Consider the following 18,536-nt stretch of genomic DNA (forward strand, 5'->3'; position numbering starts at 1 on the left):
AAACATCTGAGTGAGTAAGTAGTTCTTAGACTTATGGCTTGCTGTTTCTCTTTTTATTTCTTTCTTTGGTTTTTTTAAGACAGGGTTCTCTGTTTAGCCTTGGCTGTCCTGGAACTCATTCTGTAGACCAGGCTGGCCTTCAACTCGGAGCCGCCTGTCTCTGCCTCTGCCTTCTAAATGCTGAGATTAAAGGCACCACCATGTCCAGCTGCTGTTTCTCTTTAAAAAAACAAAAAAACAAAAACACCTTTTCCTGATGAGACCCTTGTGTCTCTTCTAAGTCTGTTTGGAGCCATTTAAGTGGGCCCCCGCCCTGCCCTGCGCTGTCAGCAGTCAGCCTGGTTCTGTTTTGCTGTAAAGCAGTATGGCACTTTTGATGGAAGTACGGGAAGGACCTTGGGCATCCTGCTACATTTATTCATGTATGAACCTTTCCCAACGGTGTAGTTGCCCCGCTTCTGCCTTTTTTCTTTATCCCATAATGATGTGGGTACAGGTACTGCCAACTGCTGTTCCCAAAAACCTTGAGCTGGGATCCATTCAGGTACTAGCAAACCTCTCCCCTTGGGGTTTCCTAGACAGCGGTTGATGAGTGTCTGACAGAAGTGTCTCCTCTTGCTTGCATTCATCAGCTTACTTTTTGCTTTTGGTTCTTATAACCAAAAATGGGCTAGAGGTTAAGCAAATTCATATTTTTTTTTAATGACTGTTACACTCCACAGTGGCCTCTCTGAGTGAGTGCTCACTTCAATCTGTTTTCCTTTTGTGCCTCCAATGTCTTTGCCATACTGAAGGTCGGTTTGCACTACAAAGCTCCCCCCTGCCCAGCTTAGGTATTTTCTTCTCTTTATCCCATCCTCTGACTTGACTGGTTTTTTTTTTTTTTTTTTTTTTTTTTTAAATACAGTTCAGTTCAAGATAGAGAGTTCAAAACAAGCACTTGTGTTTTGTGGGCTTTAGCACTATATAGAAGCTGTAGAGGAATATTTGGGAGGTTGAACTTTTTAATGGCTTGAGAGCTTTCTTTTGGCCTGAGTGGCTATTTGAATATGAATCTGTTTTTATTGGTCAGAAGGTAGTTATAGTGAGTTTCTATACACATTTGTGCCAAGCTCCAGGATAAAATGATTGGTAAAGCATGACTGGCACTCACACCCCAACATGGGATGCCTCCCAGGTCTTTGTCAGTATCCTGTAACTAAATGCTGCCTGGCGTTCAACTTCCTTTCAGAGGTAAACTACGTACTGTTCCAAAGATGGAGCAAGGCTGTGTTAGTTACTTCTTCTCGCCGTGAACAATTTGGTGAATCTGAGCGTGTGCACTCTGTTTCAGGACTGTGAGGGGGAAACTCCCATTCACAAGGCGGCCCGCTCGGGGAGCCTGGAGTGCATCAGTGCCCTGGTAGGGAACGGGGCTCACGCCGAGTAAGTACCTTCAATTATCCCTCCCCCTTAGCGATGTGGTCAAGGTGCTAGATCCAGAAGTAGCATTTAGAGTAGGGAAAGCCTTAAAAGTTTGTTTCTAAAATTAGTAATGTAGTTGGGCCATTTTGATCAGGTGTTAGTGAGGAAATTGTGTTAGGTTGACTACAGATGTAGGCCTATTTCCCCGTGCTCAGAGTGTGACAGCAGAGTGGAGTGAAAAGAACAGGCTAGTAAGACTGTTGGAACTTGATGTCATTGACTTTGCCACTGAGTAGTGTGTCACTGTGGCAGGTTTTCACACTTGGCTTACCAGGCTCGAATTTCAAACGGGGTGCGGTGGGAGGAGAGCTTGAATTAGAGTAGCATGCCTCACAGTTGCGAAGACTGTTTCTAAGTCTGGATTTCCTTGGTAATGTGAGGCTTCATGTAAAGCCTCCTTCCACCTAGTGATTATGGCTTCTAGTAACCTGGAGCTGCACACATAAGGTGCTTGCCATCTTTGAGGCCGAGGGCTTAGTTTAGAATGTCCTTTAGTGCAATTTTTGTGAGCTGGAGTCTGTCACCTGTTAGAGCAGTGCTAATGTGTGAATGTGTTAGTGCAGAAATGTTATCTTAGCCGTAGCATTATACGTTTACTTAGGTATGATATTCATTTGTTTAACTTTTTTTGCAGTGTAAAACTTTTCTTCTGCAGTTCACAGCATTAACAAATGGATGCGGTTTTCACCCCTAAAACATGAGTGTAAGCTATAGAGAGCTCTAACACCAAAATAACTGATAAAATTTTACTGTGACTTCATGAGTAATTCATAAAAAATATTCAACTAGAAACCACTTTATATTCTAACAGGAAATATGAAAATTGAGACTTTGGATGAAATAAGACCCACAAGATTTAGTTTAACCCTTTGGTTTCCATTTTGTTGTTCTGACTATGTATTATGATAAATTTTTGAACATAGGTCCTGAGGAGCAAAACCATGTATTGGCTCCTGTAGGCATGTCTGTCCAGAGCTCAGCTTAGTCACTGTCTTGGCTTCTGGTTCCTACTTTATTGGGAAATTTGGCCATTAGTTTGGCCTTGGATGTTAATGTTATAAATATGGCCTGTGTTGCCCAAGCATAGTAGCACATGGCAGGAATCCAAGCACTCAGGAGGCGGAGACAGGAATAGACCTTTGAGACCCCCCTGAGTTAACATTGTTAGACCCTATCTCAAAAACAAAATGTATGGCATGTATTAGCTGCTACATTTTAAGGACCCTTGTAACTTTATATTTAGCTGTGATATAAGGTAATGTAAAAACAACCTGATAATGTGAATGTATTATATAATCTTGAAACATTTAAGATGATTCTCAATTGTTTTTTTAAAGTTATAGAATCAGTTTTATTCTCTGTATTTATATTTAAAGACTTAGACCTTTAATAACAAGCTTTGATTATAAATACAGTCCTATATAACAATTGATAAAATTATTTAATTATCATTTATGGAAATAATGGACAATTAAAGTTGGGGATTTAAAAATAGCTTTTTTTTTCTAAATTATACTTTAATTGGTCCTGAACATTCTATTACAAAGATAGTAGTTTTAATTTTAATGGGTAGCTTGATCCGATGAGCCATAAATAAATATCTGTCACTATTTCCTTTCTTTTTTTTTTTTTTTTTCTTTTAAGTAGGTATTTTAAAATATGAGTATCTTTTATTTACAATTCTGTCCTTGGTTACAGGACCTCAAGTGTCTCTTTTCTACCAGGTGTGGCTGAGCATGGCCTCGAGTGCCAGTCTGTCCCCCATCTCAGTACAGGAGCCACCCCCTCGAGACCCTGCACTATGGTGACTGCCCTGGACTGAGCTTTCACAATTTTTTGGAAAGAACATTTAGTGTGAACTACCTAGGCAAAAGCAATACTTAAAATTAGAAGTCTTTGGCCTGGATTTAGAACACAAGTAATCATTATTGCTATTGTGTATGTGGTTATTCAGTTTATCATCTAGAGAAAATGTTGGATTTTCCAGTAAGCTAAACTGAAAGCTGCTTCTTGGTGTCTTTTATAATTTATCCTGTTTAGTCTGTCTGTAAGCAGTTTGACTCTCCCAAGTAGTAGTGCCTAGGTCTGTGTCCCTGTACTGCTGCTTACATGGCCAGATGTCCCAGCACACAGCAGATCTTCTTTCCCCTAAGACCGGGGTTTAGCATTAGTTTGCTTCTTTAAAATCACTTAATATATTTTCCGTTTCAGAATGGGTCAGATTTTGAATTCCTTTTATAATCTATAATATTTAGGAGATTAAAAACTTTCCTTCTCCTGTGAATAGGTTAAAAGCTACCTCATACTGCTATTTTTAAATTAATGATTTTGCTCTTAATTCCTACTCTGCTTTTTATATATCTGCTACATTAAAGTGGCCAAAGACTAAAGTTGTGCTTTTTTCGGTCATCAGGTAGATGATGAGGGTAGCTGCTAAGTGTCTATGGCTAGAAGGGTTTGTTCTGTGACTGACTTGTTAATGTAGGTTGCAACTGTAAGATAACACATTTCAGCAGCTGTGCATCGTATTAATTTTCTAGCACCACACGTGAGTATGCTAATGGACTTTTGTTTTCTTCTCTTAATTTAAATCTTGAGTTTTGGTGCCAAGTTATCTTTCCACATGAGCTTCTGTTTCCGGCTTACATGGTAGTTGTCAGTACTTGCCACTGTTGACACCTAAAGTCCAGATACACAGGATCAAATCTCAGCTCTGTGGGTATACGGAATGCTTGTGAACTTAAAGGAGCACAGTTCAGCATGTTGAACTATGGTGGTTCTCGACTTCTTCACCTGTGCTGGCTGCCGACTTTACTCTTAGCCTTTAGGTAGAAGGCGGCATGTCCCAACACAGGAAGAGCCACCCCGTTTCTTTTGCTAAGAGACTAACAAGATCAGGTTGAGTCTTAATGTGATTTTGCAAAAAGACAAACATTTGCTATGTTAATGTTTAAAACCCTTTTATCACTAACGTCTGTTAGTTACTAAGAGCAGATTCTGAGCCTTGGGTTAGCCTTGCCTTTAGCATTTTAGATAACTATACTTTCTTGAGGGAACCAATGCTTCCAAGGCTGCCCGATACTAAAATATTATTTCCTTATTCCTCTGGAAAGAATCAAGACATTCACACATGCATATTTGCGCTTTCTTCTGAATCAGTCTCATGATGTGGAAGGCAGGGCTGATACCAGTCTCCTCCCTCTGTAGAGCATGACTTCATTAGAAATTGTGTGTTTTATCGTAGGTCTGGTGGGGTACCTTTGAAATAATTATTGTTAACCCAAGAGCAGCCTTTTTGCCTGCTGCTCACTAGACAGCTGAAAAAGCAGCGATGGGCTGAGATAAGCAGAGTCTGTGGCACACTGTACAGGGGCTCCTTCACCTCCGCCCTCAACTGTAAGCGAGCAGCCCATTGCTGAGGTGGGCTCAGTCATCTGTCTGTGACAGAGCTCTAAACGTGACAGTAGGCCACAGCTCTAGGCTGCGGTGAGGCTGTTAGGCTTCTGTGGATTTGGTTCACCTGGTCTCTGCCTAGAGGCAGGGCTATCACTAGTACAATCACATATCACGATGTAACTTTTTTTTCTGGGCAAAACCAAGATTTACTGTGTTAGTTATTCACTTCAGATGTTAGTGGTTAATTCAGTTCAATGTGTTCATCTTTCAGAATAGATGTCTCAGCATCATGACTGAATGAGTCTGATGCTTTAGTACTCTGCGACCTCACATGCTTGCCCCTTTTCTGATTGTCCCTACCACAGATTCTTTGGTCTTGCTGTTGCTTTTTCCTCCATCCAGGAACTGTAAGATAGAGACAGCTGAGTAGGTCTGGGACAGTCAGTGTGTAACAGGGCTTCAGAGAGAGTTGACAGACTTTATGTATCACTATACAAATTACTTTATTAATAACTTAGATAAGTTGATTTCACTATTTCTTTAACTGTTGCTATTACATTAAATTGGTGTTTTCAAAACAAACCTACAATTTCCAGATACCAGTGTTTCTGCTAATTTGCACTAGAACATGCTAAATATCATGATTGTGGCTCACATGCAATGCTACATGTCCTCAGCAATGTTGAACTTGAAATGAAAACTTGGCACCAAACTTATTCAGGTGGAAACTTTTTAAAAATAGTTTCTTCCTTTTGTTAACTGAAGAGTGCATTTATGAAAGTCTTCATGATTATGTGTTTGGATACCAAAGGGTTAAAAATACACCTGTATTTCTTTTACTGCAATAACAGATGTTTGCTAATGTTTTGTCTGTACAAATGGACGTTTAGTAAATGTTTTTTTTTTTTTTATCTTTTTTTAATGATTCCATTTATTTGCTTATTTCCATCTAGGAATAGTTACTAATGTATTTGCGATACAGCATACCAAATTTTAAAGTAACGAGAATCGTGAGTTGATGGTTTTTAGTCCATACTGTTAAACTTTTGTTGAAATATTGACATACGTTGGCTTCATGCTAAAGTTACTGGATGTAACTGTTAGAGACGGCACGAAGGCGGTCAGGGTGGTCACACCAGTGGCCCAGCTCTGACTGCTCCTGCACCTCATGTGTGTGTATGTATTTTTAATCCAGTCTTGCCTGCAAATGTGATCCCTTATGATTGACGTTTCCTGTGTATGAACCATGCCCGTTTTAAGTCACACAGAAGATTCTAAATCTGTAAAAACTACACATGTCAATGTTTTACAGCTACGTAATTCGAATTGACTTGGTTTTTTTCAAGTAATCCTAGAAAGGGGGAGCATTCACATAGAAACTGCTGAAACTGCCACAGGTGCTTCTCCGAAACCTTACGGTTGTGGCATTGAATGCTCAGTATGGCTTCCCTTCTGCACACAAGCATACTGTTGAGGTATTTGTTGCGGTGATTGGTTTTAATGCTAATCTAGGAATTCAGATATAGATTCTTTAGATTTGCATGCTTTGCTTACCCTAATTTACGATATCTACCTTTTTATTTGTAAACTAACAATAGCTAAATTCAGATCAGAATTTTAACAGAAATATTATTATATAAAAATTGTGGTTATTTTATATTGTCACATGGCATTAGCACAAGAAAGTATCACAAAGGTGATGTAACACCTTTAGTTCTGAAAACTATTTTACTTATTTCCTGACCTGTGGTTATTATTGTAAATAAACACGCATTGGAACAGCTTCTCTCTCTGGTATTGTGACACTGTAAGTGGAAAATCAAAGGGGTAGCCGGTCTTTGCGGTGATCACTTCTACAGTTCCTTGGGAGTAATTCTTGTGCAAGTTAAATTTAATGCTCCTTTCAAAATGTTCTCACAGAAAATTGTGTTTGATGACAGGTTGGTTCATTTTTGCCACTTTGGCAAAATATTTCATTTGTAGCTAGGATTATCCTCTCTTCCTGTGTTAGAGTTTTCTGATTCTGAAAGATTGGCAAAAGGTCTGGGAATGTAGCTCAGAGGTCGAGAGTTTGCCAAGCATGTATAAGGCCCTAGGTTTGATGTCAGTGCTGCTGAGGATGGCCTGGCCAGGGAGGGAACTGTTGTCCTCTTGATGGGGATAAAGAGCTGGAGTTGATAGGCACAAACAGTGTTGTGTTTGCAGCAGACTGAACTCAGATGCAGGAAAGTCTGGTCTCGCAGACTTCCTTCTCAGAGGCAACCTCAAAGCTTCAGCAAGACTAGAATTTTTAATAGACCCCATTTTAATGTTTTTATATGGATTTTAGGACCAAAAAGAGTAGATAAGATCATTCTTTAAAACAGTGTAGCCATTTCTCCCAGATAGTTTATCTCTATTGATTAGAGGCTGTGTCTATATGACCCAGTTAGTCCTGTGTGGTCATAGAAGACTCTCATGAGTGCTGGTGGATCCCAGACTGGAGGGGTGGACTGTTAATAAGCTTGACCCAAACTAAAGTGGACATAAAGGTCATAGCAAGCGGTCTCATTCATTCATTCATGGGCCCACCTTCCAAGGGCATGGAAAGCTGAGATACTGCCTCAGACTGGGAACTGGTTATTCTAAACAAGAGTGCTGTCTCAGCTGTTAACACACTAATGTTGATATGTGGGTTGATCATAGCAAGCATATATGAAAATAGAATTTAAAGACCTAGGCTTCTTTTATTAAAATTAGTATTTTGACTCCAAGTATAGTCAAGATGGATTGCGTATTGTGTGTATGGACCAGGATTTGATCCCTAACACTTAAAAAGTAAAATCCCACATTTTGAAGGGATTTTAGTGCTTATTCTAATTTTGATGTGGAAGTGCACAATATTCTTAGCCTCTTAATTGTCAAGGTAGTTTGAAGACTTGAGAGCCATTCTTACTGTGTATATTCTCGCCTGTGGGTTTCGCTGTGAGGCACTCAGGTGGAGGCACAGTGGCAGCGAGACAAGATTGGGCTAGTATTTTTCTTGGTATCTAGTATTTTGTGATAGATTAACTTTTTGTTTGACTACAAAGTGAACACACTGAGGAAGACATCAAGGATGCTGATTGATGTGAGAGAGAAGCAGGCTCATGCTTGTCGGCAGATCTGACCCTGGTTTTCTGCTTGAGGGTTCATGAGCTAAGGATTTTCTAGATGCCAGTTTAACAGTAATCAAAACGAGAAATAATGTTCATTATATGTATAGTTCCATGTGGTTCAAATTTCATTATCCATATTAGAAAATAAGCTGCACACTGACTTGTAGCCCCAAGAGCTGAATAGTTAGGACTGAGGTGATATGCTTTGCATACTTGGCCCTTCAAAGAAAAAGTACTGACCTGAAGTATATGTTCCCTGCTGATCAGAGCAGGCCAGCTGCCATGTGGAGGGCTTTGCTCTGAGTGCACAAGACTGAGGGTCTCTCACACAGCAATAGAGAGTGCAGATGGTGAGTGGAGATGAGCAGGACATCTGGATAGAACACAAGTGGAGGGTGGTGGCCGCTGTTCAGTGTACATCGAGCACATCCTTGAGCTGGAGAGGGTAAATGCCAACTACTGTGCAGTTGGTCCTGAGTAACACAGACGCTGTGCTGCAGTCAGGGCAGGCTCTGTAGTCCTATTTTCTGATTACACCACATGGTATCTGTCACCACTTAAAATTAAGCAGAATCATTGCCTCTACAGGCACTGTGTAGCACAGATACTGCTGTGTCCAGTACACTTTTTAGTTTCTGTACATGTTTACTTTTCATCCTTGAAAATGATGAGAAACTCAGCTTGACCTCTGGCTCTGCTTGCTGCTGCACAAGACGGGTGAGCTCCCTTTTTGAGATTTCTCTTTAAGTGTGAAGGTTAGGGCCTTTTAACATCTAGAAGTTGGTCAGCTCAGCTAACATAGGTGATCAGGAGGCATTAGCCCACTATAGAGCTATGTTGGTGATTTCCTAGTGTGTTTATTTTCCTTACTGTTGAATGTTAGCTTCTTGTTTCTGTGTTCTTTAATTTTCGTGAGCAAGACCATAGTTATCTGTAAAAGTGATCGTTTGGGCACTGGTGAGATGGCCCAGTGACTTCAGTCCCCAGAACCCATGTGGTGGAAGAAGACAGTCTTTAACAAGCTGTCTGTGATCACCACACACAGTACACATACATACATGTCGCAGTGAAAGTGATTGTTATAAAGCTTAAATTCATGTGTCAGTAAAGATGCTGGCATGAGTACCTCATAATTGACACTGCTGAAGTCTTGACAATATCAGCTGCTCCTGTACATAACTGCTTTTTGTTTTTTAAGAATGTGCTACTGCTTTCTAGCTCAAGTCTTGTCTCTCTGTATCTCATTAAACCAGACTTGAGGGCTAGTGAGATAAGCAATCAGTGAAATGCTTATTATACAAGCATCCGGACCTGAGTTTGGATCCCCAGATATTGGGAAGACAGTGGTCCTGCAGCTCACAGGCCAGCCACCCTGGCCACGTCAGTGAGTTCAGGTTCAGTGTGAGACCCTGTCTCTGAGAACAAGATGGAGAGTAGCTGAAGAAGACAGTCACCCTCTAGCCTCTACACATGCACACCAACACTGCCCACGTGTACCACCTGTGCACAAACACTACACCAACGTGCGTCATACACGAATGACGTGAGTCTTCCACACATATATTATATTCTCACTTTTTAAGTAGGTTTGTTTGATGAGTATCTAAACCACTTTCTGCAGCTGAAGCCTCAAGTGTGTGACCACTGGAAATAAGAGTACAAGGCTGTGATTATCCTTGTAAACTAAGAACCATTATTTATCCCTGAGCCTATAGATTTTGTGCTCCGAATTTTTTTAAGTTTGTTTGTTTGTTTATTGCCTTAACAGTAACCCTAACAAGCACAAGCATCAGGGTTTGGATTGGTCATCTCTCTGGTACGAGGCGAGGCCTTCATTTCATCACGTCTTGGTTGGACGTGAAGAATAGCTGGCTGAGTAGGTATGGAAGCCCTCCTCCCCACTGATGTATCCAGTGCCCGTCGATGAGCTTAAGCTAACAGTGCTGCCTCCCTGCACTTTTGCCCTCAAGAGTAGCACACGTCCTTGCCTTCCGAGGGAGCTTAGCAGAGTAGCTCTTGTTCCCTCGATTTTCTGTTTCCTCATGTTTACAAACTAAGCTCTTTCTTCCCTGTTCGGCTCTTTGGCTTAAGTACTTTCTGCCAGTACTTCTTTCTACCATCTGTGCCTGTTTTAGTGTCATCACCAGGTGACCCATTAGGGAATGAGCTCCTGGGGCAGTTCTGCAGGTTTTCCAGAGGAGTGTGCACCCGAACACTGGAGAGTGCCCGCATGGTACACTGCTGCAAGGTTTCCTGTGGAGGGCCAAATCTATCAAAATGTACTTCACCTTGTCTCGGGTGTGGGGCCCAGTGGCGGCTCACCCTGTCAGGATGCCTTCTGAACTTCCACTTAGAGTGTCACATATCAGCCAGAAATCTGGCTTGTTGCTAAGCTGTGACGTTTTGCGTTCAGGGAACACTTGATATGAATGCCATGGACAATGTTGTCAGTACATGCTTGTTTGTTATAATTTTACTCAAGCTAAAGGATGGGCTTTTAACATTAGGTGCAGCTAATACAGAATCTGTTTCAGGTGAAGTCTGAAGTTAGAGTAAATTTAGATCTTCAGACTGACATAAAACACAACTTTGAGAAGTCAAATAGGAAGAGACATTTTTAAGATTAGCATATTGATTTTTTTTTAACTGTCTCCCAAATCAAATATGTGTAGGAGAAGTTAGTTACAGACCAGGCTGATTAACTGCTCCCATAATGAGGATTTGCTGTAGATCTGTTGTGACCTTCAGATAGTTTAGTCAGCTTGGCAGGAGCAGACACCATGGTCAAATGCTGTGGGGTGTAATTCACTGTTTTTGTGTTGTACAGCCTGAGAAATGCCAGCGGCCTGACGCCAGCAGACATTGCACAAACCCAAGGTTTCCAAGAGTGCACCCAGTTTCTCTTGAGCCTCCAGAGCCATCAAATGAGCCGTTACTGCCCTAATGGCGCCTTGAGTGGAGGTCATGAGAGCATACTTCCCAATCACATTAGCCTGGGAACAAACCGAAAGAGATGCTTGGAAGACTCAGAATCTTTGGGAGTGAAGAAAGCTAGAACTGGAGGTGAGACCTTTTGGGGGACTCTTGTCAAGTTCCTTTTTCATGGCTAAAAACAACTTTGAGGGCCACCTTATGCCAGACAGAAAGTATAAGTAGTCAGTGGCTGGCTGTAGTGACACACACCTTTAATCCCAGCACTGAAGAGGCAGAGACAGGTGGTTCTCTGTGAGTTGGAGGCCAGCCTGGTCTACAGAGTTCCAGAACTACATAATGAGATCTTTTCTCCAAAAAACAACAAAATTATCATTGATACTGGCATGTTTTCATGAGAAGACAGCTGTTCTTGTATTGTCACCGCTGCAGAATGGTGTGTGGTGGTGCAGGGTTATCATCTGACATTGAGTTAGGTTACTTCAATAATTCTCCCTTTTGTTGTTTTTGGTTTCCATTCTTGTTGCTTTGTACTCAGTGGGGTTTTTGAGACAGGGTCTGGTCTCTCTTATGTAGGCCTTGTTGTCATCAAACTGTGTAGACCAGGCTGGCCTCAAACTTAGAGATTCTCATGCCATTGCCTCCCCAGTACTGGGATTGAAGATCTGCACCACCACAGCCAGCATTTCCCCTTTTTAAGACTATGCTTTTAGAGTTTGAAGAGTGACCGTCTTGACGTTCATAAAATTTTCTGCAGATGAAGGTTGGTAGGTAGGTAGAGGCCACTCTGCATGCCTGGCTAGCCTAGATCTTGCTGTGGCTTGCCTCAAACTCAGAGATCCCCTTGCTTCTGTTCCTTGCGAGCTCGAGCCACACCAGGACCCAGATTTCACTCTTCATGTTTGAATAACAGACTGATGTATGTGTCAGTGAAACAGCATGAAGGAGCAGGGGTTTTTTTGTTTGTTTTAAGGAAAGAGGCCCATAATTATTAAAATTAGAGGGCATTTGTCAAAGACAGGGGCTGTTCCTTCAGGTGAGGTTCTTTGTTGGCTTGGGCCAGGTGAGTGGACAGTGATGGCATCTGCAGCCGCAGAGTGGCAGTCTAAGCAAGTGAAGCTACGCAGTGGCAGCTTCTCTCCCTGTCAGACGCTGTAGTGTGTGCCTTCAGTTGTCTGCTGGGGAGCGGGCCTCTAGACAAGCTGTGCTTGAACGTCCCCCTTTCCGTAAATTTTTCAGTGATATTAGTGGATTGTTTTAAATGTCCAGATTGCTCTACATGCTTCATCTTAAGAATTGTCTTCAGGAAGTTTCATTAAACAACTTGGAGGGGGAAGGTTTCAGGACCAGCTTAGAATTATCTGCAGCTTATATAAACTCATTGTGTTCCCCAGAGAACAGTCTTACGAATTACACTTTTTGTCATCAAGGAAATGAGCAAAAATATAGAATTCATGACTTTGAGCTGAAATTGAATAATGAAACATTTTTTATTATAAAAAGTATTTTACAATAATAGAAAAATCCATTAGAGATCTTTGCTTCTTTAAGTTATTTCATGGTTGAAAAGCTTTTAGTGTAGATAAAAGAGGATGGAAAGCATGTCTTTGATTTCTTTTTTTAACACAAAAATCTAAAATCACCTGTTTCCTGTGTAGTTGCAAGCCTGGATCACAGCATGCCACTAGCGAATGGTGAGGCTGAAGACGACGCTGACAGAATGCATGTTGACAGGGAGTTTGCTGCTGTATCAGGTGGGAGTGGACAGTTTCCTGTTAGCTGCAACAACACCCCAGTGGTCGAAGACACCAAACAACAGGAGAGGGGCTCTGTTGGACCCAAAGAAATAGAAATATATACTGTTTCAGCAATGCAAACCCCTTGTCGTTGCAAGAATCAGTATGCTTACTATTTCTAAGTTCTTAAGTTTTGCACTTTCTTGTCCAGTGTCTTTAAAAAAAATGTTCTATTATAATTTACATTTTTGACACTTGTATAGATGCAAGAATTAAGCGGTTTTGGTGAATTTTATTGCTATAAGAATTAGTGCAATCTCCCTGTTTGATTTGAAGCTTTTACGTGATGTGCCTTGCCTGTTTCTCATGAGGTCTGCAGTTGTGGTTTCCTGACACGCTATTGCTTATACGTGGAAGGCAGTACAGCAGGTGAACAACTCACTGTAAACACTGGGAACTGGATGGTGGTGGCTGTGACCCACTCCAGACACGTTGGGGATATTTGCCCCATGCTCTTGGTTGCTTTGGTGTCTGGCATTCCCTTGAAGACAGTTGAAATGCTGACCATTTTCAACGGTGTTTTACATGTTTAAAATGTTCAGCATATTAAAATATAACCCCTGTTTCACAGTTTTAAATTCAAAGAAGCTCAATTTTTCCAGGATTTAGGATCTCTGAAATGATGTATTTATTTGGCATGTGCCCTTTTTCTCCTGTTCTTTAGGTGACAACAAAAATCTAACTATTATGATTTTTTATAAAAAGGTTTTATTAGAATGTCTTTATGTTACTTCTTTACTGAGAATAAAAGGTCACCTGTGTGTTTCCAAACCCACAGAAAATATTTCCATGCTCAGAACCTGCTCTGCACAGTCGTGGCTGCTGTTACCCCTGACCAAATAATATAATTCAATGAGGTGTGTGCTCTCAGCATGGACAGTTGCTCAGAGAGCACATTTTAAACAAGGGTTTCTGTGCAGAGGCTGTCTTGCCTAAAGAAGGAAGTGTGACAAAAGCCAGAGCCTGTTGTTTATGAAGACAGCATTGCTCCCTCCCTGGTCAGGCAGGAGTGAGCTGTCTCCTGGTGTTGACAGTGTTAGAGCCAGGCTGAGCTAAACTCATGGCCAGGCTTGTCTTTCAAGCCAGTTTGTTCTGGCTGTCAGAAGGCCATGTGGCCTCTGGTGTTTTCCAGTACTGTCTGACTGAAGAAACATGTTGGGAATCCCTAGAGAGTCTTGCCAGTTCCTTGTGTGAATCAGCATCTGTATGCGCAACGCGCCTGTGGAGACTGCTGCCCAGGACCTGTACAGAATTGGGCACTCCTCCTTAAACGTAGTCTGTACACTTTTGAAAAGCTGAGAAGTGATGCCTTCACATTGTCAATGAACCGAATTTGAGACCTGTGGGGTGAGTGTCAGGGGCTTCTCCCCGGCCTCAGCCTATCTACCTGTCTGTCTCTGCTCGTCTGACAGAGTTGTCTGTCTGAATCTCGGGCTTCTGTCCTTCAGACGTCAGTACACCGCCCCAGACAGTGCTGGCTGCCAGGTCCCTGTTTTGAAATTACATAGTGAAATGGATTTGCTTCAGCTGTGCATTAAATGGGGGAAAATACTGTGTACATAGGCGTTAATAACTGAAATTCACCATCCTATTTATGAGTTATCACCTAAGGTGATTTATACTTGATTTTGGAAAAAATAATGTATAGTTTTCCCCTGTACGAATAACTTGTTTCATTTTTTTTTAATTTTTTTTTTTTTTACATTTTGTTCCTAGTTCTTGAAATATTCATTTTCTAATAATTGAATTGTTTAAAGAGAAAAACTATAATTATAGGGGTAAATTATCCTTTGAATGTGTTGGAGTTACTAAGTTATGATTACTGATAATTTGGTGTGGGGACTTGATTGGGGGATCTGATGTCTTGTTTGCTTAGTAACCACAGTCCTTGAGAGAGGACACAGACAGTCGGGGCACAGGAAGAAGTTCCTGTGCTGGACACAGTCTTCCTCTTCCAGCCACTAGAGCTGAGCTGAGCTTGTGTGGATTTAGGGTTTTGCCTCTTAGTAGCCCAGAGCATTGATAAAATTCAATATTTCCAAGCAAGAAATAGTTCTTGTCCTACTGTGTGAATTCCTGCAAGCATCAACATTCTCGGTCTTTCTAGCCCTGTGTGCCCGTGTTTTGTGATGGGCTGTTCTCTGTACAGCTGTCATCTTGTCAGTGGACACTTAGAGTCATGGATTAATAGATCCACACTTTTCTGTCAGCATAAATAGTTTCTGATAATAACCAGATATAAGGCCTTGGCTCTCGTGGTCATTTTTGTTGCTGGACTCAGTAGAAACCTGTCAGAACTACCCTTGACCCAAGACTGTCAGGGCCACTGGTGTAGGCAGCCTTTGCTATAGTTCCGTTCTGCACTGTGCCAGTGCTCTGAGTGGCATCTGTGGGCTTGTGCGTACATGTGGGTGTACCTAGGACAGACATTTCTTTTTATCAGTTGTGTCTGCTACCCTCACTGGGAAGCGCCCCCAAGTGGCACACTAGTTAGAGCTTCTGTGGCAGAACTACTTCATTTTCCCACTTCCTCCTTAACTAGAAAAGTTCTGTCTTAAGTACAGAATATTCTATTGGGCTCTGATGAACCCTCCCGGGGGTGGTGATGGAAGTTGCTCTTTGAGGCTGCTTTTAGTAGACACGTATCTACTGCTCTGTGTTTACTTTGGATGACAGCTTGCATTTTAGATCTCTCTCCAAAGCTACTGAAATACCTACTACAGTTGTGGTTTACTTCTAAATCTGCCTGTGTGACCTTGAAAAAGGAATTGGTTTGTTCAGAAGAAAAAAAAAATAGCAACAACACAAACCAAAGTCTTTTATACTTGTACCAAGAGTTGAACATATGCTGGTTTCTCCTTCCCCATTGGTCTGTGTTTTGGTGACAGGTATATTTCTTAATGCAGATGTGAGAAACGGTAGCTCCGTGTTGAATACATTGACAAACGGAAGTGTCATCAATGGACATTTGGACTTCCCCTGCGTGGCCCAACTCAATGGGATGGAGAGCAGGAGTAACCCGTGCTTAACAGGATCTAATGGACTTAGCAATGGACAGCCATTTCCCAGTGGCCAGGGTTCTGTCTCTGCGAATGGGACTGAGGAGCCAGAAAAGACCACAGGCGTTAACCCTGAGATGTGTGGGTCTCTGCATCTGAATGGGAGCCCAAGTAGCTGTGTGGCCAGCAGGCCGTCCTGGGTGGGGGACGTTGGGGAGAGCTTGCACTATGGACACTACCATGGCTTCGGGGACACTGCCGAGAGCATCCCTGAGCTGAGCAGCGTGCTTGAGCACTCAAGCTGTGTGCGGGTGGAGCAGCGCTACGACAGTGCTGTCCTGGGCACCATGCAGCTGCACCATGGCTCCTGAGCCCAGGGGACCCCAGCTCCACTGCAGCTTGACGGAGCTGCACAGCCTGTGCTGTTGGTGCCTCAGCTTTCTGGGGAGGTACTTGGGTTCGTTCACACGGTTCCTCATGAGTGCTGCTGTGCAGAGGGCCTTCCAGTGCACAGCCGTCCTCATAGGGTGGCAGCTCTCCTGCAAGATGCACTCTGGAGCTTTCTCCTGTTTGACACCAGCCTCTTTTTTTTTTCTTTGTCATGAGACATTGCCGTCTTTCTGTGAATTCTGTTTGCGCAGAACGGTTTCCTTAGTAAATGAGGGTACTGGTGACACGTGGGCATCATTTCAAACTGTTCACCTTTCCTGTTTGCTGTAGTGCTCATGGCAACACCGCTGTTTCCTGTGCAAGGAGCGCCCTTCCAGCAGCGTCCTGCAGCGACACTGCTGCAGGCGCATTGGGTGGTCGGGGAGATCGTCCCTTCCCTGTGCTCGCACTGCCTGTGTTTCCTTAGAAGCAAGCTCTGCCCAAGATGGATTAGGGTTTGTTGTGTTTTTACTCCACATTTCTACTTGGTCTCTAGACTTTTTACCACAGACAATGGTTTTCTTTATATATAGTGGAAGTTGCTGTTTGTAGGAACTGTCGGGTCAGAATATTTTATTATGGTGACCTATTTTTTTGTTACTGTTTTTTGAGGTTTTCTGCTTAAATATGTATGCCACTATATATCCAGTTAACTGAGAGAACTTTAGATTTCTCTTATTAAAATGCATTAAATTTATGGTTTTATAGAGATTAGCTTTTGTTTAGGCAACTAGTGATTACACTGCAAATACCGCAATGACTTCTGGTTTTTGTAATAACAATTGGTGCAAATAAACTGTGAGATGAAGAAGCCAATGTTTTAAGAGTGTACTAGCATTTTTGTTTTTAAACTGTTCTTTACGAATTGAATTAAAAAAAAAAACCTCACTGCTGATTCTGTTTCTGGAGTGTACTTTCTAGGTGGGTTTGGGATCTGGGGGGTGTAAAAAGATGGAAAAAAGGGTTTGCATTGAGTTGCACTTTTGCTTTCAAGTTTTGTCTTCGTGCCCAATCTGATGGGTGTGCCAGCACGCTCTTGGCCTCGGCCCTGTCTTCCTGGGGCTCTTGGCCTCGGCCCTGTCTTCCTGGGGCTCTTGCAGAAGTGTGAGTTGTGTGTCAGCAGCAGTCTTGCCCTTGGCACTTGTTAGAAATTGTAATGACCACAACGTTCTAAACCCTAGTTTCGGCAAATATTACCAACCTCTTAAGGAGATGAGTTATAGTTAGAAAACCACAGTAAAAGAGCCATCTTGTATACCTGCACTAGTCTATGTCAAACAGCCATCTATGTATATTCTTTCATAGCTTAGACTCACATAAAGAATGTTACGTTTTGAAAATGTTCCTGTCAAGCAAGAACCCTTGACTGAGCCTCAGAAGCCACTCTGCAGGGTCTGAGAAGCTGCCTACACTGCTGACTCCAGATGAGACTTAATGCCATTCCCTGTAAGCTGTATCCTAAAGCATCGGAGACTTGAGACGGAGTGAGTCGGTCCACAAGCTCATGGACATCTAAGTATGCTACAAAGGCAGAAACATTTGGCCCATCCTGAGACCTGTTTGGTAGAATATGACTGGTGGGGTGGAGATGCTACATAGAATCTGTAGCGGGGCAACGTGGATGCTTTCCTCATAACAGAGTTTAACCCGTTTTGGTCAGCAGCAGGGCTGGGGGCATGAGGGTGTCTGGCTTTGAAGCCACCTACCTATCCCCTGAGGGCCTCTAAGTTGATGCGGTTACTCTGTTCTTGGAAGCACTACTGAAATTGTAGCTGCGGTGCACCTGTCTCCTGTTTCTGCTGAAGATGTGTTCACAACCATTAGGGGCTGACTTGGCTTTTCTGACAGTTCAGGGTCACTGGCCAGTTTTGCAAGAATGGTTCATGCATCAGATAACATCATCTCCAGCTCACAACAGCAATACCAGCTCCTTACTTATTTCAGGGTTTTCCGTTTGTCTCCTGAAGGAGAGGCATCTTGAAGAGCTCAAAGGCTGGGAGAGAATTCAGAGCTAGAGACACGGCAGCCCCCTCTGGGTTATCACTCCCACGTCCCATAGGAGCACTGTCCAGGGGCCACAATACTCCAGCCTAGAGGGGCCAGGAGGAAAACTGCCAGGGCGAAGGTGAGGAGTCCCTTTCACAGGCACAGGTGGCAAGAAGACAGGGACAGTGGGGCTCAGCTCTAAGAACTCTTCACAGACCTTTGCACAAACACCCAGAATTGGGGCAAGTCTCCATCTGCAGCACCTCAAAATGCTGCATGGCCCTGCCTTCCGTCCCTGGGCATGGTGCGCATCAGGAGACCCCCAGCACTGGGCTGCTTGCCCTCTCAGCTGGAGAGAGCCCAGAGCACCAGGGTCCTTGGCTCTGACAGAGCGACCA

The 18,536-nt window shown here is 42.7% G+C and overlaps 1 protein-coding gene across 1 annotated transcript in view; it reads left to right on the top strand.

Annotated features, from left to right (window-relative positions):
• Positions 1-17,047, top strand: part of Ankrd10 (ankyrin repeat domain 10) — a 23,500-nt gene extending 6,453 nt beyond the window's left edge. Inside the window, exons 3-6 of the mRNA XM_055608407.1 lie at positions 1,334-1,425; positions 10,825-11,060; positions 12,587-12,682; positions 15,631-17,047. Coding sequence (XP_055464382.1) covers positions 1,334-1,425; positions 10,825-11,060; positions 12,587-12,682; positions 15,631-16,094 — 888 coding nt within the window. The 3' untranslated portion in view covers positions 16,095-17,047. The remainder of the gene's footprint in view (positions 1-1,333; positions 1,426-10,824; positions 11,061-12,586; positions 12,683-15,630) is intronic.
• The last annotated feature ends 1,489 nt before the right edge of the window (positions 17,048-18,536 follow it).

Source organism: Psammomys obesus, unplaced genomic scaffold, assembly GCF_907164565.1.
Source record: "Psammomys obesus unplaced genomic scaffold, mPsaObe1.curated_primary_1811, whole genome shotgun sequence".
NCBI classification, from domain to species: Eukaryota; Metazoa; Chordata; class Mammalia; order Rodentia; family Muridae; genus Psammomys; species Psammomys obesus.